The sequence below is a fragment of the Neopelma chrysocephalum genome, unplaced genomic scaffold, assembly GCF_003984885.1.
Source record: "Neopelma chrysocephalum unplaced genomic scaffold, ASM398488v2 Primary Assembly neopelma1_24, whole genome shotgun sequence".
In the NCBI taxonomy this organism is placed as follows: Eukaryota; Metazoa; Chordata; class Aves; order Passeriformes; family Pipridae; genus Neopelma; species Neopelma chrysocephalum.
In genome coordinates, this window is record NW_020897693.1 from 6,240,763 (window position 1) to 6,262,632 (window position 21,870).

A 21,870-nucleotide genomic window follows, 5' to 3' on the forward strand; every position below is an offset into this window, starting at 1 on the left:
ACAGCAACAGTTACTATCAGGAACTGGCTGAGGTCTGCTTAAGCTTTCTGCACAAGCAACAGCTCTACATGACCTGCAATTAACGAATGAATCTCTCCAACTTTGTTTCCCTAACCCCTCATCTCCTGCATAATCTCTTCTTCAATTTCTAAATTTGCTTTCTTCCCCAGTTCCTCCTGCAGGACACAGAGGCAGAGCCTGATATGAATAAAATGCATTAGCAGTGAATGACTCGGTACCATGGCTGCACGCCTGCTCCACCTGGAAAACTTCCCACTTACAAGCAGCTTCCTGAAACAAGCAGAAGCTTCTAAGACACCAATCATTTAGAAACAACACAAATTCAGATAGAGAAAATTTATTCTTTCATAAGTCACAGCCAGCTCTTATGCGACCAGGGCAGAAGCTGTCGATGATTCACTAAATAGAGAGAAGAGAGAAAAGAGAGAAATATTAATTGCAGAGGCAGGTTTTCAAACTAGTTGTTACACAGTTCAAAGCTTTAACTACCAGTCTTGAGCTAAATCACTACCTGTTTAAAATTTTTTATGGCATAAGATTTCACTCTTCCTTTTAAAATATAGATACTAGGAACACAGCACAAAACCATATATTCAAGAACCTGGATAGCTGCACTTGAGTCTTCTTAGAAAAAGCAAGGCTAATCCTGTCGTGGCTGCCTTTCAAGAGAAAAATTATAAATGACTTTCATTTTCGCCATACCTACTAAGCCATTTCTCAAAAATTTTTGAACTATAAAAGTATCCCAAGCGAGAACAAAGACTGCAGTTTGTATTCTTATAAAAATTATCTAGTTGATAGAAAAAAAATCATTGTCTCAACATACGAGGTCACTAAGTGTTTCTAAATGTTGCAATGGTCATTTTACCCAGCAGTTAATATTTATAAAAATACCGGTTCTTTGCTGCCTGGGTTATCTACACACCTGATCATAAAACTTTTCACTCTTTGAGTAATAGCCCCAGCAGTTTACAAAACCTTTTGAGTCTTCAGTGACAATAGGAATGCAAAAGACTTACTACTTCCAGTTGGGTGGCAGCACTCTCTTAGTTTTGTAGTAGCGAGCCAACCTATGGATCCTGCTCTCAATCAGAATCAGGCGGAACTTGGCATCTTTATCCTTGAAAAGAAAGTTATAATGTAACAAAGCACTACTTTAATTTCTCAATGTACAATTCAGATGTGCTTCAATAAAATAAAAAAATCCACAGCTACTGCTACAAACTCCACATTGCCATTACCTAAGCCTGATGAATCCCATAAAGTCAGAACAGGACCAGAAATATGTGGTTTAAACGCTGCTTTTAAAATCCTTTTCACAGACAAAGACCATCCTCCTTCATCAAAATGCCTCCCCAATCCCTTAAGTTTACTCAAAGCGGGGCTAACTGGAAGTACACAAAGCTTCTTTGCTTTGTCAAGCTGTACATAAACTACTGTATAATTTAAAAACACAAACACCGAGTTATCAAATGAGCACACACCTTTCTATTTCTCTCAAGATGTTTGCGAACAGCAACAGCTTTCTTGATCAAGTGATAAAGATCCTCTGGAAGGTCTGGGGCCAGTCCCTTTGATTTAAGGATTCTCAGAATCTTGTTGCCAGTAACAAAGCGAACCTGGGCAACACCATGGGAATCCCTCAGGATCACACCTGGAAAAAATATTCACATCTTACACTGGAAAGAAAAACCACACACCAAGAAATTTTGTGAAACCAACCTTACAGTTACAAGCTATCCAAAAAAAGGTCTTCTGCAAGTTAAAAACCTTTCTGGTGGACACTGAAGAAACGGTAGAGAATGAGTGAGCAAAATACAACTTATAAATGCTGAAACACTTTATGATAAACCTTAAAAGACAACTAACACACCCAACACTCTTACACAGGTAGTACATGAAGTGCTACAGTATTATTGGAAAATTTTTAACAAGGCTCATTAAAGGAATGTATTCACTCTATGAACCCCTCTAAGAGGGATTATTATCACTTTCAGGATTACAGTAATAAAAGAATTCATTTACACAGCACCCAATTACACATACACTGCATACACAGCCCATGACCACATAAAGCTGCCATACAAACACTTCAGCTCTAGAAGGGTCCAAACCACTGAGAATTGGTCTATGATGCAGCTACAGTGCCTGTCTCAGTAAACCCTAAGCACAGGGGCTGCCAATATTTGAAAACTTCCTCCAGGAACCTGGGCAGACTAGACTTCCCTATAACACACAACATTACATCAAGATCCTCATCGGTCCCTTCCAACTCAGGATATTACTTTATGGCTCTTAGTGGTATCCACAGTGAACACACACAGATACACCAGATATGCAGTGTTTTCTTAGCATGTTATTTAACATAAGTTGAAGGAACAATTATATTATTACAGTCAGAAAAACGTGGTTTTGTCCCCATTCAGGAGTGGTTTATAATCCTTACCGATCTGGGACGGAGTCAGGCCCTTTTTAGCCAGCTTGTAGATCTGTTCCTTTACATCATCAGAAGTGAGTTTCAGCCACTAAAGAAAATCAGAAAAAAACAGCCCAAACTGATTAACACTGCTTAATACAGAGGGCACAGGCTAGCTACATGAAAGCTTTTTATAAATGGTAGAAATAGATGCTTTGTAGTGCTTGAAAAACAATCAAGAACTGAAACTGTACTTTTAACAATACAGAATTTTTTTGACACATAATAAACCTATAGTGCTGGTGAAATGTGTGTGGAAAGGCAGAGGTAAAACATGAGTCTCCACTGTAAAAACTCCATAAAGCCTCCAACCAATTGCTTTACCATCAGTTCACTTCAATTGCCACACCAGAAGCAGAAATAAAAAGTTACAGACAAAAAAACCCAAACACTGCCATTGGGAAGGAATTCTTAAACTAGGCCTTTTGACAGAAATACGAAATTGAGACCCATTTAGCCACCTTTACTTGAAAAATCAGACTTTAAGTACACTAATTAATGAAAAAAGATACAAATGGATTTACTGAGAATTAATAGAAAAGGCACAGTCCTATGTTAAACTGTGCTGATAAAGTCACTGCTTCTATGATTATTAAGGGGAAGACAACACCAACAAGCTAGGTAATCCTCACTTTCAATGAGCTACAGAAGCTCTTGATTTTTTTCCTTTTTATACTGTCACAGTACAAAACTGAAAAGCATGGCAAAAATAAATTTAGAAGTGCTCCGAAGATTACAATTTAAAACAGAGTATAAATAAAACTGAGCAAAAAAAACCACACAATTTTTTAAAGCAAATATAACACTTGATTATCCTGTTATCAAAACATTTAACTGTCAGCAGTAGTTCAAGTAGTTTCATATTATTTTACTTCAAATTGTATCTACTTAAATTTCATATTTGTGCTTTGATTTATGTTCTCATTTCACTGTTTTTCAGTCCATGCTTTTCCACATGCACCACAAATTGTTCTTTCTGTCAACAAAACAGATCCTCCAAGAAATGGTCTTGCAACCAAAGGACAGAGAAAGCCCTTTTTTAAGTACAGGTAACCTGAAAGACCTAAGGGCGCACCAAAATTATTTACTTTACTCCCCTGACCAACAAATTAGCTGTAAATATTTTTGAAAGTAAGTGGTTTATTCCACAACAGAGAAGGCCAAACTCGAGCGTGAAGAGTAATTTAATCTCAAGGAATTATCTCAAGGAAGTATATAGACCCTTAGAAGTAACTGAAGCAGCACTTAAGTAAAAGGACACATAAAGAGGAAAAGAAACTTTTTTTGCCTAATTAATCGTCTGGCCAGGAAAGGACACTTCTTCTCCAGCACCGTAAGGATCATCACAGAACCATAGTATTATTAGGGACGGACGAGACTTTTAGACATCATCTAGTCCAGCACATGCCAATGCAGGATCACAGGAACGCGTCCAGGTGGTTGAGTGTCTCCAGGGAGCCTCCACAACCTCCCTGGGCAACCTGATTCATCATAGGCGAAGGCAGCCTTTTACCAGGCCATAATTTAAAAGCGATGGCACAAATTACAGCTCTCTCGTTTCGTTTCCCTCCGTGGGCACTCCTGAGCTGCGCTGAGAGGCCCGGAAAAGATGCTGGGGAAGGAACTCACCGTAGGCACGCTGCGTCTGTAGGGCAAGGCCGACTGGGACAGGCCCTTTCTGTGGGAAGAAGCAGACGAGATGCTCAGCGGAGCGGGCCGCGCTGGAGCTCTGGGACCCCGCGCCGCGGCCCGAGCCTTCCACACCCCGCCGCCATCTCCCGCGGCCGCGCGCCTCCCCCGCCAGCCCCACACGCGCCGCGCCGCTCCCGCAGCAGCCTTCCCGCTCCCGCCGCGGTCCGCAGCCCCCGCCGATCCCCCTGAGGAGCCCCGATCCGCCCCTATCCCGCGGCTCCAGCCCGGCCCCGGCGCTCACCCCGGAGCGTGCATGCGACCCATGATGGCGGCGGAGGGAGAGAAGGAGCGGCCTCCGCGCGCGCTTCCGCAGGAAACGTCGGGCCCGCGCCTGGCCCCGCCCCCCCACGCGGCAGCCAATCAGAGGGGCCCGCCCCGCCCCTTCCTCCCCCTCTCCCCCCTCCAGCCCCGCCCTCACAGAGCAGGACACGCGTTGGGTTTTATTCCAGAATAGTGTTTAATGTACTTACAGGAGAGTTACGGAGTCACATTGAACCCGCCGCACGGCGCGGGGGCGACATTGTACATCTTTATCACCGTTTAGTTAAAAGTATTTGGTTCTTAGAGATACACAGACAGAGGGCGGCGCCCCGCCCGCTCTCGCTGCCCTCCCTCACCCCCAGCACCGCCTCAGGGACGGGCTCCCGGCGAGCAGCACTCGGGAAGGGGGGACACGGGGCGCCCCGGGGGAGCCCCGGCGTTAAGGCAGGTGACGGGGGTTTCTACACAACCCTAAAACTTGTAAAAATAGAGAAAAGAGCTTTTACCAGAGATCGCACATGCGTCCGGAGACAGGCAGCTGTAAGGTCGTACAAAGGCAGTAATAAAAAGTTCAGTGCAAAGTTGTAGGTTAGTAAAGGAAGGAGGTCCTAGCGCAAGCTGCTGCTCTCGGATACCAACACAAGGTCTGTATGGACAATTACACTTCTGGCTGCAGGTCAAACGGTGCATAAAAGATTTTTTTTTTTCTTTTCATGTAACAAGATACAAAAAGCTGTTAAAACTACATTTCTCAAGCTACTTAGTATACTGGTAAATTCCATCCCAATCAAATATTTCCCTCTTTCACATCCATCTTGGGTTTTGTATGTAGCATGGTAAATTCTTATTGCAACAATTTTTTTTCTTAATTGAGAATAGTGCAAAGAGGTGCAAGCTTGGTGCTGGTCCTCTACACATGAGGAGAGGCCAAGGCTAGATCCCACAGACAACATAAAATCCATGACCATAGAAAGCTCCAGCCAGTGACTATTTTGAAAAGGAAGGGAAAGGCACAAAATGAGTTAAGCTATGAAGAAGATTAAATCAGAAGTCAGGACATGTGCTAACAATAATACAGTACTACACTTTTTTTTCAGTCCAGACAACTGTTAAAACTGCAAATCATTTTATAAATGATTTTAGTTTAATTGTATTTTGTGCTGTAAGACACTGTGCTTTAATAGCAAACTGCAAAAAAGGCAGTCCATATTGCTTTCATTTTATTTCACAATGGAACGTTTCACAAAAACAGTAGTCTACTTTCCTGTGTTTTAAGTGACTTGTGATTCTAATGATGGAATGGACTAAGTCTCAAAAGCATCAAGTGAGCAGGAAATATATCTAGTTAGTTATATAGTTTATTATTTACAGGCTAAGTACTAAATGAAAAATATGCAGAAGATGCCTACTACAACTGGGATTTGTAAGCGCCCATTAGTATTGGCCCAGTTTCTAACATTCAAGATAGCATTAGCTTTTTAATTGTAATAATTACTACGAAATTGGACCGTGAATAGTTTAGGCACCAGGAGATTCAAGTTTACTTCTCTCTTCTGTATTGAAGGGAGATTGGTCAGTAGCAGGGGAAGGAAATTCGGATTATAAAAGAGGTTTTTAGTGTTGGGTAGATAGAAGGCTTTCCCCATATTGTGTCTTTGTTCATAGTTGCATATTTCACTTTCAAAGTTCGCTTCAAGATTTTGTACTAAAGAAGAGTGTGCAACTTTATAGCTTTGTTTAGACAGAACATGAACAACCTAAACCCCGAATAAGGTGAACAAAAAGGCGACACCTGTAGTGCAGAAACACCTATTAAGTAACCAGTGGTATTAATAGGAGATAGTGACATTTGCACTCCACTGTCACAACATAGTTCAAATCTAATGCTCCTTGGAATGAAGTATTTTACTGGAAGTAGTTCTTACTGGGAGTGAGAAACAGTATTGCTGACAACTGTTAAAGAAAAAAAAGCAGCCAAGTTCCTCTCTCAAAGCTCACTTAACACAACTCATTTCTGGCCTGCAATTCATCCAGCAGCGGTGCTTTTCAACTGGAGGCCATCCTTTACCAGGAGGTAAAGGTGCAAATGCCACTTTGGGTTAGTGTTTAAATGTGTTTCACACTTAATCACTGCAGTATTTAAAAGTTCTGGGAATTACAACAAAAAACCCACTGAGAAGCTGGGTGCATTTCCTACGGTACCACATTCAGCCAGTCTTCATTCAATTTTTGGAGATCATGGGCAGAAAAAATGTATCTAAGTTGAACTATTTATGAAGATCAGTGTAAGTGATGTTACCTGTAAATAACACATTTTAGGAAAAGACTTCCAGTAGGACCTGCAAGGTATCAAATATGAGAATGTCACCCCTTTATAAGGAGCTGAAAGTTAATATGTATACATATTTAAATACCAGAAATGAGGTAAAAGAGAAGCATTTGAATTATAAGGCACCATTATTTACAACTTCCATTATTGGCACTCACTCCAATAAATCTTAGAGAAGCATGAATCTGGGATTAAATGCAATGCTAAGGAATTTTTCCAGCCCTTCAACCTTCATTTCTACAGGTGCGTGTGAAGCCACCAAGATTTTTACCTGTCGCTGCTTCTGTGATACCTAGTTAGTAGTGGGGATGTAATCCTAAAATATGCAATTTCTTTGATGTTCTCCAGCATCATGCCATGGATGACACAACAGCGGTAACAAATTAAAAGCAAAAATGCACTATATCCACAGGCCTAATGATTAAGTTACGGTTCAACCAACCAGCATGGTCAAACTGTTCATCTCGCTTTCATGGATGGTTTAAAAACCCCTTCCTTTACCCACAGCTCTTAAACATTTAAAATGATGCCTTGGTAACATCACATGAGCATAAACCAGGTTTTCTAGAAGTCCTCCAGATTAGGCTACATGAACATTGGTCCAACGTATCTGTTGAAATGGAGAGTCTTGTAATTTAAGATGTACAAGTTATCTTCAAGTAGGAAGATGCGCAAAGCACAAGTGAATACAGTTGTTCTGGTCTTACTCAGGTGTAGAAATGAGTTCACAGATAGGGTACAGCAGTTAGTCGATACCAGTTAACAGTCTCCTTGCTCAAGTTGAAGTCCTTTAGTGGGAGTGTAATTCCACCCAAGAAAAAGTTCTCACGTAACGATTCTGCACTGAGCACGCTTAACTGAAGTTCTCTCTGTTTCAGAGTCTCCATGCTATATCCACTGTACACGAGCTAGAAGGTAACAAGTTAAGAATTTTTTGGTTATATGTTACACAGATTGCCCTTTTTTCTGACTGCCAGCCACTGACAGGTGTCTTAACTGCACATTATGACCATTCAGTACATCTGTTTCTCAGAGAATGGGCTGAAATACATCCCTATTTTATTTTGTGCTCCCAGTGTTAAGTGTTTAGAAGGACTAGTGTTTTTTGACTGAAGTACAGTTTACATGCCAAGACTTCTGAATTCATTTTTCTCCACGTCACGAGTCAGTGAATCCAGGGCGGGGGGGGTCTTAATTTTAAGATTCCTTTCCTTCTCCCCATCTCTCCTCAGAGTCAGTCTGAGAAATTTCTGCCTACTTGTCATAGCACACTGACCTACTCAGTTGCTTTATTTTTAAACAGGGCACAAAGTTTTTCAAAACAGTTCGTTTTTCTTTTCCATTTCTATATCTTCACAGATTTTTTTTTTTAGACAATATTTTAATTACTGCTTAGAATAAGAGATAATAGCAAACCATAGGGAGTTACTACATACATTTTAACTTACCATTTCATTGAAAGTTGGGTTTCTTGTCTTCCGGGAGATTTTGGTTTTGCGTTTGGATGTTTTGTGCGTGTCTGGAAGTAAATATGTTTTTACATAGGGATTTGGATCTGCACCATCTTCTGTAACCTACAGTCAAATAAACCAGACAAGTTAGAAAACTAATTAGTGCATAACTATTTGCATATTTATTTTCAAGTATCTAGACTTTGCAATCAAACTAATCAAAAGCAGCAATTAATCAAGCTGGCACTTGGAAAATTTGGAGGGAGAGAGAAAGGCTGATGCAGGAATGGTGGAACTAAGTCAAGACGGTAATTGAAAAATGGAACCAGATTTTGGCAGAGAGCACAGCATCTGTACTTACCAGGTCTTTGATGTGCATCACCATGATAAATAGAGTGCTATTTCTGTAGGATATGGACAGCTTCACTTCTCCTCCTACTTTGCCTGAGGTAGGACTGGATGGACTTGTATCTGAAAAAATAAGACAATTATTTCTTCTGTAATATTTGTACATTTTTCATCAGTGCTACACTCAATTATTACATATGGGAAAAAATATCAGCCTTACACCAAGCTCTGTTTCTGATTTTATTTCTTGTTCCCTAATACGGGCAAGGCTTTAAAGATTTTTTGCATTCTCTTGCAAGAACCAGCTTCAAGGTTCGGAATGAAAACCTGAATAATTTAGTCAAGCCATAAACAACTTCAAGTGATCACATATATTGTTGCAATTTTTGGTATGTATTTCCTTGAAACTGTAGGCAAGCACAGTTGGAAAGACAGTGATGCATTTTCTAATGAGGGAAAACTACAGTTAACTAAACAAGATTTAAAAAAATTCACATTGTGAAGGTGTCATACAATTTATAAACCAGCCCCCACCCAAACATTACCTACCTGTAGGTCTGGCTATTCCATCTATTCCTTCCACTTTGTCATCACGAAGTAATGGATGGAAAAAAGTATAAACAAGATCACACTAAATTTGGAAGAAATGTTACATATTAGTTTAAGTGTTAAAAAGCATCAAAACCTGAAAATTTGCATTTCATTTAAATTATTTCTACTCACTTCTGCCACCTCTGAAGAGCTGTTCATCAGGCTCTGTATGTAGCTGTTGAGCTCCACTTTTCTTTTAGCTGCTACATCTTTTATATGTGTTCTTCCCAGAACCATCTTATTAGGAAAGCTACAAGAGAAGAGCATAATTGGGTTTTCAGTTAATTTATCAGAAGCAAGTACAGTTAGATTTCATTGTTGTTTCCATCCTGAAATGCTGACATCCATTTTATTTTCTGCAAATCAGGAGTGGGAACACAGCATTCCAACAGGTTATGACACTACAGAAAGGCAAAGAAATATTTATAGGCAATTGTTATACGTGATATGACACACAGACCCAAAACACTGAGATGTTTCTCTGGCTCTTCTCCTTAAAACTTGGAGACAACTGTTTTCTCCCTTAATTGCCAACTCTGAGGTTTTAATTTGCCCCTCAGCAGTTTTGTCTCCATTTCAAGCAATTTCTTCCTCCACCCAGCTGGGAGCAGTTTTGTTGCTTTTATAATAGTGATGAGCGAGTTAGGAACATACCCTGGTAATTTCCAAAGAGGAAAGAGAATGCCAAGTTTGTTGTGGAGCTCCTGGAACTCATCAAACGTTCGGAAGACAAATGTTGGCTCAACTTGCCCTTCTCTCAAAACTCTCACTACATAGATCTGCCCAAAACACAAAACCCACAAAGATAAAAGTAGTTTATATAACAATATTATAGAACTGACTTAACAATATAATTTTCTTAACAATCAACTCTTTCTCCTGTGGTAATCCTTCTCCTGAATACATATCCTGTTATTATATCCCACATCCCAGCATTTGCATTTTATAGCAGAGTTAGAATTATAAATAGCCCTTAATGCAAAGTAACATCCCATGATCTTCCTATAATGTAGATCCACAGCTGACAAGGGGATGAAGGTAGTTAAGGCTAAGCTGTCTGCACTCTCCCTTTTAAGCCTTATTCTAAGTTCATACCATACACCTATGGTATAGGTATACAAAATGTTTAATCGGTGCAGGATTACATGGAAACATGTATCTGTGGGACCAGGAATACCACAGAACCCTTCAACTGTAATTTTTTTCAATTTAATTCCCTCAAGATTCCAAAAGATTCCACTTTTAAAGTGATAATCTTGTGGGCAGATGCAAGTGTACTGCATTATACAAAAAGAATTTTTAAAAATACTGGGGGTGCAGTCCCAGGACACAGTTATTTGCTTTCTTAGAAGGAAATGAAGGTTGAGAAGCTGTACAGTGGACTCATTTTATGGGCAGATGAGTCGAATGTACAATGTATAATTTAACTTTAAAAATCTAGACAGAATCTAGACCTCCTTAACAGCTTCCTGGAAGGTAAGAGGCTGTTTTGGCTTAGACCAGAAGTACTCAAATACATTTATTATATAGTGATTCAGCACAAAGCTCTTCTTCACTTCCAGCATTATTCAGATTTGCTCTACCTTCCCTAGATGGTGTCTTACCAGATTAAGACATTTACAGCAAATAGAACTTGGAAAGAGATGTACATTTGCATCTACCACTAGAGCTCACTTTTTAAAAAACTTCAGGAAAATATAACTTGAGCTGATTATTCCAGCCCAGCAAATAGCAGCAGATAAATAAAACAGTAAAAAAAATAATTGAAGAGAGTTGCACATCTGCATAGGAATACAAATATTACATCTTAAAGTGCAACCCAGGGCTATAAAAACCCTGAGGGCAAATTGCAATGTTTTCTGCCCCCTGTAAGACTGGTAGGAATGTAGGTGCATTAGTACAGGAAATGATGCTTTTACTTAGGAGGAACAAATACAGCTTTAATGGAAGGTCAGACCAAAAATAGAGTGCTTGACTTAAAGACTCCTACTCAGGAAGGAGCCATTTTACACAAGGTGGCTACATGAGCCCATAAACATGACTCGAATTCCCATATTTTAAAATAATCTCCACCAACACTACTTCTGCCCTTTCTACTTTCTTCTAGATCCTTTTCAAGAGGTGTTTTCATTTTGAAGAATATTATGAGATGCTAAAAAACCCACTCTGTACTCTAGCACTCCCATTGCTGGTTTACCCTAGCCAGCAGCTGAGCACCCACACAGCTGCTTGTTCAGTCTCACTCCCTCACCAGTGGGACAGAAGGGAGAAGAAGAGCAAAAGCAAGAAGACCCGTGGGCTGAGATAAAGACAGTCCTTGGGAGGGAAGGTGATGCAAAGAAAACGTCTCACCACCTCCCACAAGCAGACCCATGCTTAGCCAGTTCCCAAACAGCCACCTTGGATGACAACACCCTCCTGTCCCCTGCTTTCTTGCTCTACCCCCAGTTTTTAATTGCTGAGTGTGACAATATACGCTCTGGAATATCTCTTGGATGGTTTTGGTCATCTGCCTCTGCTGTGTTTTGGAAGAAAATACAACAGTATCCTCACTGAGTGGAAACAGACTCCGCATACTTACATAATGTTTATCTGGGTTGTATCTCTTCTGATATGTAAACACAGACACTTGTTTGATTCTGCCATCTTGTTTAAGAGAATAGGTTTTAGCAGTAAATGAGAGGATGGGTTCATCATTAGAAGGTAAACCTGAGAAACGCAGCTGAGCCAGATTGTGAATGAAGAAATTAAACTTTGTGGCAACACTTCCCAGACTGGATTCAATCAGCCTAGAAAAAAAAAAAAACAAACACCAACATCAAAACACACAAAAGGGGTTCTGTCAATAAACCAGACTGAAGTCTAAGAACAACACCCTCCAATTTCTTACTGACAAAGAAAATGTTTTTAAACTATGTGTGATCAATGTACTATATAAATAGCATCATATCAACATTTGATAGAAGATTCAGTATCCAAACTTTGGAATACGTTTTATTCAAGAAGTGAAGGCTTTCCAGACTTCCTAAAAAGCCTAGAGTATTGCATCCAGCTCTGGAGCCCTGAAGACAGGAAAGACATGGACCTGTTGGATCATGTCCAGGGGACAGCTGCAAAAATTATCAGAGGGATAAAACACTTCTCCCATAAGAACAGTCAGAGAGTGGGAGTTGTTTAAACTGCAGAAGAGAAGGCTCCAGGGAGACCTTATTGTGCCTCTGCAGTACTTAAAGGGAGTTTATACAAAAGATGGGGACAAACTTGTTAGCAGGAGCTGTTGCAAGAGGACAAGGGGTAAACTATGTGAGGGTAGATTTAGATTCTACATAAGGAAGAAATGTTTTTACAGCAAGTGGGGTGAAACACCAGAACAGGTTGCCCAGAGAGGTGGTAGATGTCCCACATCTGGAAACATTCAAGCCCAGGTTGGACAGGGCTCTGAGGAACCTGATGTAGTTGAGGATGCCCCTGCTCATTGCAGGGGAATTAGTGTGGATGGCCTTTAATGGTCCCTTCCAACCCAAACTGTTCTGCAATTTTAAGTTGCACGCATACTACTGCAGCTTCCCCTGTACATTTAAAGTGAAGTACAGTTACACATTTTCTAACACACAGCAACTACTCAGTTACACTATATACACACCCCCATTCATGACATTGGAGCATCATCCCTCTCTCCCCAGTGTGCAAAAGCACTTCTCCAAGAGAGAACTTCTTTACAATACGTCACATCATATACACTGGTATTAAAGAAATTAGGATGTTTTCAAAATGCAAGTCTCAAACAGTCAGGTTTTAGGTTACTCCTAAAGACAGCAAAGTCTTTTACCACAAGCATTAGTCTTATATGAAAGTGATCTTACATAGTTAACTGATATTTTATGATTGCACAGTGTAACTATTGGACTTCTACAGACGTTTGTAAACATCCTTCATATGTGTTTTTCATAGCAGAAACCTCCCATTAAGAGAATCATGCTGGGAGATATTTTAGTTTTCACTTTATCCAGTACCTCGTAAAGAAAATGGTGGCTTCTGCATCTGTTGTTTGGGGCTGGAGAGCATCCTGGACATACTTCAAGTCCTGAACCCCACTTAGTTCTGGTAACCCAGAAGAAAGCATCTGCAGGAAATCAAAATTTACAGTTTTAATGAAATGAAACAACATGATTTTATAGTGAAAAGATTAAAACTTAGACTCTCAAATTCATTTGCAGATGCACTGAATTGCCAAATGCAAAGAGTGATAGCAAACAGTTACTTTTATAACAGCAGTTATTCACCACTTTTGCTGAATTAAAAGCAGTTAAAAACACTATGCAGTGTCATTCATGGTATCATCTTGGTTTTAAATCTTCAGGAAAGAGGTAGGCAGTAAAAAAGCATAAAAATTTGCAAATAAACCTTCCCAAAAAGTAGATTGAATGTTTCTGGCTTTTAAAAGCATACATTAAGAGTTTCTGCAGCATAAATAGCATTTAATACAACCCAGCATGACAGATCTATCAAGTTTCAATTGAATTTGAAAAATGATTACCAATGAAAGTAGGTTAAGGAAGAGGCTTGCGTGCTTTCTTATCAAGTTGTAAGCTTGGCAGCAGAGATCCACAAACAACTGAAAGCGAATGGTGGGTTTTTCCCCCCCATTGATGACATAAGCCATATCCGACGTGAGCACAAACGGAGCTCGATCCCTGTTCAAAAAGCACAGAGAATTCATAAATTAATTATAAGGGCTATTCCTTGTCATGTGCTTACTCCCCCTCCTCCACCTCCACCCTGGGGTAATGATATTAAATAATCCATTAATGCCATTTCACATTTTTTAATGGGGTTCAGCTCCCTCGTGCTACCTCAGGTTACCCGGCACATTCACACGGTACTGGACCCACAGTAGATCTGGATCAACACTTGGAGGCCAGGTTACCTTACAATGCCTTCCCCCCCTCATTTCTGGAAGCCATAACATATTTAAACAAATGTAATGACTATATTATCACCAGACTAAAACATAACTCCTTTATCCTGGATATAGATTATCTTCCCCTACACAGAGGATTAGTCAATACAGATTTGCTGTTCACTCTTTTCCACAATCTTGACATTCACTACTGTTCTTATGATCCAGAGTCTATTCTCAATTGTTTCACACTTATATTCAGATGATGTAAAGGTTCTGACACTCAATTTCTCAGCCATTGGTAAAGTTCACCTCATAGGCATCCAATACATACATGGCATGACAATAGCTATCAAGGTCAAACTACACTACAGCTTTATCCAATATTCCTGGAAAAGTATAAGATCTGTGTTAGAAGTAAGACTCCAAAATATCAATAAAAAGTTATAATAATCTTTTTCTGTAACAAAATACTTGGCTTCCATGACTTGGAAAGAAATTGCCACTGAAATCTATCAGTTGTGTATAACATAAGGTTCTTAAGAAGTGAGTGCAGTTTGGAAGCACCGAAGTTAAATGATGTTTAGGAGACCAAATCCCTTATGTTGATTTACCAGTAGCTAGAACAGTAATTTTATTTGAACATTATGCCTATGTGCTTTGCCTTAAAGCAGTTCCAGAGATCAGAATATGGAAATAGGAAACTGGGGCCTTTTCCAAATTAATTTTGTATGTTTAAGTTCAAATGAGTTTTGGAAACTCCCTGGTTAAACTGGAAGATATTGGCTTCATAATGAGTACAGCAAATAACAGGAATTTAAAAGAGAATGCTTAGAATTATAACATTTATAAAAGGAAACTAAAAACATCATTCTCTAGATTGCTTAAAACCAGAAAATACCTTTTAAAGCTACCAAACATTTGTGCATGTCCCAAAAATTTTCCGAAGTCAATGTGAAACATGTGCCCAGTGTTTCGGAGCATTATGTTGTCATTGTGGCGGTCACAAATTCCCAGTACATAAGTAGCTACACAGCATCCTGCACAAGAGTAAATGAAGTTTTCTGAAGCCTGGGAGGGAGAAGAAAAAAGTGAATTGAGATAAAATATCGGTGGGAAAACATAATTCATGCACTAAACTGTCAATCTTGATGAGTGCAAAATCCAAGCCAGGCAAGACATTTTTCCCCAAATACTGTTCTTTAAACAGATAGGTTTGCAAAAATCTCCAGAAATCACACTTTTCAGCAAAAATGGTCCTTTTGCTTTTTATATAAATGAAAGAGAAAAGAGTTGAAGTCAAATCACAAAACTATGTTGGCAAAGAAAAGGATACAAGACTTGTATTTCCAATGTGTTTCTTAAATATACAAAACAAATTTCAGGGGAAGACCTGAAATATGAACTTCATTCTTTCATAAGTTGGTATTTATTCCTTTTAAAAGATCTTCAAATAAGAACAACGCTGAGATAAGTTACCTTTTCATATTCCTCCTCTGTAGGGTTATACTTTCGCAACCATTCTGCCAGGGGTTTGTCTTTAAAAGAACCTGTCACTCCATATTCCACTTGAATTTTCCTAAGTGTATCTGAAGCAGGAACAAGCTCTACCATGCCTTTATATAAAACACAACAAAGTGTATTTAACCATCTCCTTATGTTATACTTGCATTTCCATTATTCAGTAGAAACTTTTCTTGATAAGGATGAATTTTATAATCTTAGACTAACCTCTTCCAAAACCCAGTTAGATGTACAAATAATTCTATTAGTCTACTAAGCAATTTCACAGACTATGTTACAAAGCAAACCATGAAACACATGTAGCAATCCAACTTAGCTTACTTTACTACAATTAGTTACAGTCGCTAGAATGAACATATAAATTATACTCTGAATAACTGCTTTCTACCACATAAACTATTATTGGTCTATAAGCAGTAACTGCAAAATATTTTGATGCTGACATTTCTGCTGACACCGAGGTAATCTAGTAACTTAAACTGCTGTCAAATGTTGAAACAGACCAGACAGTGAGCTTTACGTGTGGTCTTATTTTGGAAATACAATTTACTAAAAATATTTGTATAGCTAAATCATAAAAGGAAAACATTCAGTTGATTAACAGAATTTTAATTCCACCTTGGCAAGAGCTACTAGAGGTAAATCTAATTTACATCCATTTTACTTTCCCACTTTAATCCTTCCGAGTACTTTAGGGACACACTAATATTAGCAGCAAGAAAAAATATGCTATGCAGATCGATTCATCATTCAGAGTAGGAGGAAAAGCCATCTGTTTCTCTAAAAAGCAAGTCTTGCATAAATAGAAGCTTTTTGCTTAGTTTTGCCAACCTAAATTTCCAACTTTTCCATGTATTCAAGAGTTTTTGTCATGCTGTTTTAGCATCTGACCAAAGAAATATTTAAATTATTGTTTATCCTCTTAAATATCTTTGGTTTCTATTGGCTAACTCTAGAGAATTAGCTAAAACTAGCAAAAAGCATGTTCAAGGTGCAGGCCAGTATTTACACTCAAGAGTTCTGTGACCTACTTTCAAACCCAAGAGACAGCCTCATATTGCCAAGGAACTTTCACCAGCATACGACACTAACTCTGGGGGATAGTGTGTGTGCATGGCAGGGAGTGTTTTAAATTTTTCTTCTTTTTGCACATTTCAGTACATGAATGATACTCCCTGACTCCACTGCAGCAGATTCCAGATAATTTAGAATTTTGGTTTTGATTGGAATATTTCTTTCACCATAATTAAACTTTCAAAATAAGGATTGCTATAGCCCCATTATTTTCTTGTGTTGCAATAAGAGCATCAAGAGAAACCTTAGCTTTTATCACTGTATTTATGTGTTTGCACCACTGTTCACTGACAACAGAATGCTCAAGAGACACATTGAAGTGCCACTCAGTCATCAGGAAATTCAGAACAATCTAACATTGTACTCTCCAGTACTGAAGTTCCTTGTAGTGGAACTGTTCTTTGGTCCCTGTCCCCCCTGCACTGAAGTTTTTCACTATGAGCATGACAGGAAATTGAAGTGGGGGAGCAAAGATTAAAAGCAGCATCTGGTTTTGCACCTCGGTCTTTTCCAGTTGAGAGACACTTGAAGATAACCATCCGTAGATCCAGTCCCTCTTGCAGCCAGATCTTATCCATGATCTTAATCATTTGCAAGGCCAACATATCTTGTCTCAGATCTTCTCCAACCTTAAATGAAAAAATAAAAGTTAACTAGAGGCATAATATGCTTTCAGCAAAACTAAACATCAGATTTTAATTGGTTTATATTTCTAGGAAGTGCTACTTCCTCATAGTTACACAGCTAAAAAGAGAGGCTACAATTAAACTTTCACATGTGATAGACTTACGTTTTACAATCTGCTCAGATGTTGGTTTCTACACAGGAGCAAACTCCCAAAAACTAAGCTTATTGGTCTATGCCAAAGTTAATTGATACCAATGAAATAGTGATTATCATTCAACTTCTTTTCTCCAATACACACGTAAGGCCTACCTTAAACATCACATTAATTTCTTCTCCCAGAGGGTCTGCATTTATCAGTGCAACTTTCAGCGGTACTGCATTGGAGCTGAAGAAAGAACATGCCTGCAAGTAGATTTAGTGTTAATAGTCAAAAAGGCTATTCCTGCTAGCCCAGAAAACAAGACATTCTGACAACAAGCAGGATTGACACACAATGTATCTATTCAGACTTTTAATACTGCAATTGTGGTGAATACGTGCTTCCTTTGAATAACGAGTCCTTTGGCTGTTATTTGTTGCATTCTTGTACAAAAGCCAATAGTTCTGCACAGTCATGTTTTATACATTTTGAAGGGAAGAATGAATAAAACATGAAAAAATATTTTATTAGTAGCTTTTTTTGAAACCTAGAAGATACAAACACATTAAAAAGTGTGTGTTTCACAGTATTTTTCCTCATTTATCTGCTTTCAAGTACATACTCATAATTTAATAGTTACAGCAGAGAAGGAAAGCAAGATGAACTGTCTCTCCAACACAGGATTAGTTCAAGCGTTAACAGACCTTTAGGTTTTCAGTCATGCATGATGATATAATCAAGACTGCGGTTGAGCAGATACTGTCAAACCTTGCAGAGTTCTGGAAACATCATTTACCTGCTTCTCCTACATTCTAGCTTTGCCTAGATTTAATTTCTACAAAAAGGTTTTGGAATTCTGAATGTGCAGTACCTTAATATTTAACTCTTTTGCCACAAGACTGGGATTGAGAGGCAAACGGCATTTGTTCTTCAAGAAAAATAACTGCACACGTTCCATACCATTTTGCAAGGCAACCTACAGGAAAAAAAAGAAAATTCAGCTGATATTTTCCTAACTGGAGCATCTACAGAAAACTTCTGGACAAAGTTATCCTAAAACAAATGTTTTAACTCCAGAGTCAAAGGAATGCTAGGAACTATAACTGCTGGTTTAGCTATTAAAAATACGTAAGGCTGGCAGTATAACGCTAATCACAAAATGTCGTGGCATTTTGTGTTTTTTTTTTTTACTGAACCAGATGATAGCATCCCACTCTATCAAACTAAGTTGTATTATAAGCACATAAGCAGATACCCCATTCTTTTGTATAATGGGATCACTCTTCAGCAGTAATAGGTTTAAATTAATTTCCAGTTTATTGTATATACAAACCGTCCTATTGTATCACAATCTTATGTTTCTGATGACAACAAACTTGACAAAAAGCATCAACTTCATTACGCTTTTAATTTGTTAAAATGCATAGCAATAGATTCACAGATCTTCCTATGAATTATACATAACATTTTGAACTTAGACTAAAAAGACAATTGAATGGATTAGTTTTGAGGGTATACTCAGTCTAATCTTCCTAAAGAATATTAAAAATATATACACACCTGCCGAGCAGATCCACTTGTTTGCTTTACTTTTTCTGCTACCATTCCAAAGAGCTGCACTAGTCTGGTCTGCTTCTCCAACTCTTCCCTCAGCCTTTTTCCACAGACCGAAAGAAAAGCTCCAAGAATTTGCTCATACCTTACACCGAACTTCATATCATACAGCGTATCCTTAAGAAGCCTGAAATAAAGCATATAAGTTAAGTTTTCCTAAGGAAAACACTGCAAACGATGCAATGTTAAGACATTAAAATATTTTAATGAAACAGTTCTACATATGCCTGAAGTTACTGATATATATATATATATACATAGAATGGAAAAGGTAAGAAGTTTGTGCTTTGTAGAGGCACTATCTTTTCTTTCATTAAAAAACTCCCAAAAATATGTCCAGTTTGTATTATCACCATTGATAACAGTCATTGTTATATTAGTATTAAGAAGGGTTTTTTTTCAGAAATATTAATCTTGTGGTCCATGAAAAACAGGACAGAGAACTTCTTACCAGTACAGGTAGTGTGCTATTCGAATGCTTCCCAGTGCCCGAGCCAAAAGAAATTTCACAAGAGCACTGTCAAGATAGGTTTCATACTTCAATGCCTAAATACAAAGAAAATGAAATAAATCAGGTATGGATTTAATTCTAGATGAAGACTGAGGTTTTATGACTAATGCACAGGCAGAATCACCACAAATCTTTAAGACAGTCGCAAAGTGATTTTTTTACTCAAATTGTGTTCCCTACTATGCATTAAAGTTATTAGAGGCATGCAATTGCATTTCTGCTATTAGTCATCAGCAATTCCTTTGGGTTTTCAAGAGCATTAAAAATTCAAACTTCTGTGTAGGCAGAAATTCTTACCTGTACAAATTGAGGGAGGAAATCTGTTAACTCATCATCACTTAATGACTCCATCCAGTTCACAGCTGTATTTCGTACTTCCTGATCAGCAAACCTAGAAAGTCACAACAAATCCACATTTAATTATCTCTGTTCATATAGGATTTTTTTTTTGAGATCAGCTAGAGAGAAAAGAATCAATATAAAGGCTTTAACAGCTTAAAAAACCCTACAAGTGTGAGGCCCTTCACCACATAAGATGCAACCACATGTGCATGTTTAGGACACAGTAACCTCTCAAAACTTAGTGTTGACAGCGTGGCTCTATAGTTCCTGTCCTGTCACACAGTAGATATTAGAATCCTAACCACTCTTACTGTGCTTTCACTACATGACTTGGTCAAGCCTACATCATTAAAGTAAGCACATGTTCTTTAAGATTTTAAGAACACTTAGCTTTTGCTACAAGATATTCAGCAATATTTTTCCACAGAACACCATTCAGGATCTGCTACCAAAGAAAAGTCATTTGATGCTCAACAACACACACAGAATTTATTTAAACACTGTTTTCCTTACTTTGAATCAAGTAGTTCCAGTGCAGCTAAGGGTGATAAAGGAGGCCACCTCTGAAGTAACGAATATATTTCTGGAAGACTTGCCCAGTCCCAGTGAGGGGCACTAACCAGTATTTTTGGTAGGCTACTAGTATGGCTATGACAGTAATGTCTTTTCTCCCACAAAAATTCTTTATCTTCTTTCGACAGCCTGCAGACAAAAGCACAAAATGGAATGACATTGAAATAGCTATTTCCTCTGCAAAACTCAAAATGAGAAGCCAAATAAAGCCTCAAACAATTAAGGAAACAGTTGTTAAGAGTTATAATTTGGGCAGGACAAGATTAAGTTTTAGTATAATCTAAAATAAACCAAAATGTTAATATCAGTTTGGTGCAGATGAGTGGGAAAGCCTGCCAGAAAAACTTCCATGGCACATGAACAGCCACTGCTCCTGTAACAGAAACTGCCAAGCAGGAATAGACAACTGTAACAGGCAGCAAAGGGGCAGCAATCTTGTAACAAGAGGCTACTATAACATCAGTCATGAAAAAAAAAAGGAAATTCTTCAAGTCAGTACCATTATTTCAGACGTTTAATTCAATCTCTTGTTTAAGTCTCTATAGGTCTTCACAATATGTATAAAAAAAAGAGTATTAAAGAAACTTCAGAATATATAAGCATTCCATACACTACCCACAAATTGTCATGCGCAAAGAGACCACAGCTAGAAGGGATGAACATACCCAATAGTGTTATCCTTGGACAGAATGGCAAGGAGACGTTCTCGCAATGGTTTTTCTAATGATTCTATGGAATGATGCACAGTAGTCTTTGCAGGTTCAGGAATTTTATATTCAATATCAAATGCATGGGATGGGAAGTCAATCTGAAAAAAGAAAAAAAAAAAAAGATGATGCAAGTCCTTAAGCACAGTAGAGAAAGCTCACTCTTCCAGCAACCTCAGATATTTAGGCATCTGAACTCTTTAGTTCTACATGTCTAAGTCTTCAGATACTGTTTCCTGAAGGTTTTTTTCCATCTCAATTCTTTTACATGGTCCTTAAATGTACAACTGTTGTTGCACAATGCAGCGGCTGGAGCACTCCTTAGTAGAGAAGTGAGAGTGCTTAGAGTGGAGACTAATCACAGAACTATTCAAATTCACACCAGTGGTTTCAACCCAACCAGCAACTCAGACCATGTTTTGGGACTGCTAAGCCATGCCTAGTAAGGCACCTTCTCTTTGGAGAGAAATTCATACTCTGAGTTTAGAAAGAGAGGTGCTTATATTCTGTAAAGAAACTGGAATTGCTAGTGCTTAGGTCTAGGCAACTCTCAGCACACATTTCTATGGATTTCTGTCACAAATGTTCTCTCCCAGCACTGATAGGATGTACTGCCAAGGTTCCTCCAATTTCTCTTACTTCAAAACAGTTATTCAGTTACTGATTTGTATGGACTTCCAGGAGCTTTCT

The 21,870-nt window shown here is 38.6% G+C and overlaps 2 protein-coding genes across 3 annotated transcripts in view; both read right to left on the bottom strand.

The window, feature by feature from the left end:
* Window positions 1-342: 342 nt before the first annotated feature.
* On the bottom strand, window positions 343-4,527 carry RPS13 (ribosomal protein S13). Its single transcript, XM_027701190.1, has 6 exons — window positions 4,431-4,527; window positions 4,127-4,175; window positions 2,468-2,546; window positions 1,506-1,675; window positions 1,041-1,141; window positions 343-420 (listed from the first exon to the last, which is right to left on the bottom strand). The coding sequence occupies exons 1-6, from the start codon at window positions 4,451-4,453 to the stop codon at window positions 387-389; spliced, it is 456 nt and encodes a 151-aa protein (XP_027556991.1). The 5' UTR covers window positions 4,454-4,527; the 3' UTR covers window positions 343-386.
* A 100-nt stretch (window positions 4,528-4,627) lies between these two features.
* The window catches only part of PIK3C2A (phosphatidylinositol-4-phosphate 3-kinase catalytic subunit type 2 alpha), a 51,136-nt gene continuing 33,893 nt past the window's right edge, over window positions 4,628-21,870 (bottom strand). For both annotated transcript variants that reach the window (XM_027701227.1, XM_027701216.1), the window contains 19 exons: window positions 21,139-21,281; window positions 20,414-20,602; window positions 19,856-19,949; window positions 19,499-19,593; window positions 18,994-19,174; window positions 18,305-18,409; window positions 17,604-17,696; window positions 17,167-17,296; window positions 15,549-15,685; window positions 14,971-15,140; window positions 13,707-13,863; window positions 13,183-13,292; window positions 11,751-11,958; window positions 9,824-9,948; window positions 9,302-9,419; window positions 9,128-9,209; window positions 8,592-8,701; window positions 8,228-8,353; window positions 4,628-7,687 (listed from right to left, as the gene is read on the bottom strand). In XM_027701227.1, coding sequence (XP_027557028.1) covers window positions 7,505-7,687; window positions 8,228-8,353; window positions 8,592-8,701; window positions 9,128-9,209; window positions 9,302-9,419; window positions 9,824-9,948; window positions 11,751-11,958; window positions 13,183-13,292; window positions 13,707-13,863; window positions 14,971-15,140; window positions 15,549-15,685; window positions 17,167-17,296; window positions 17,604-17,696; window positions 18,305-18,409; window positions 18,994-19,174; window positions 19,499-19,593; window positions 19,856-19,949; window positions 20,414-20,602; window positions 21,139-21,281 — 2,556 coding nt within the window. In that variant the 3' untranslated portion in view covers window positions 4,628-7,504. The remainder of the gene's footprint in view (window positions 7,688-8,227; window positions 8,354-8,591; window positions 8,702-9,127; window positions 9,210-9,301; window positions 9,420-9,823; window positions 9,949-11,750; window positions 11,959-13,182; window positions 13,293-13,706; window positions 13,864-14,970; window positions 15,141-15,548; window positions 15,686-17,166; window positions 17,297-17,603; window positions 17,697-18,304; window positions 18,410-18,993; window positions 19,175-19,498; window positions 19,594-19,855; window positions 19,950-20,413; window positions 20,603-21,138; window positions 21,282-21,870) is intronic.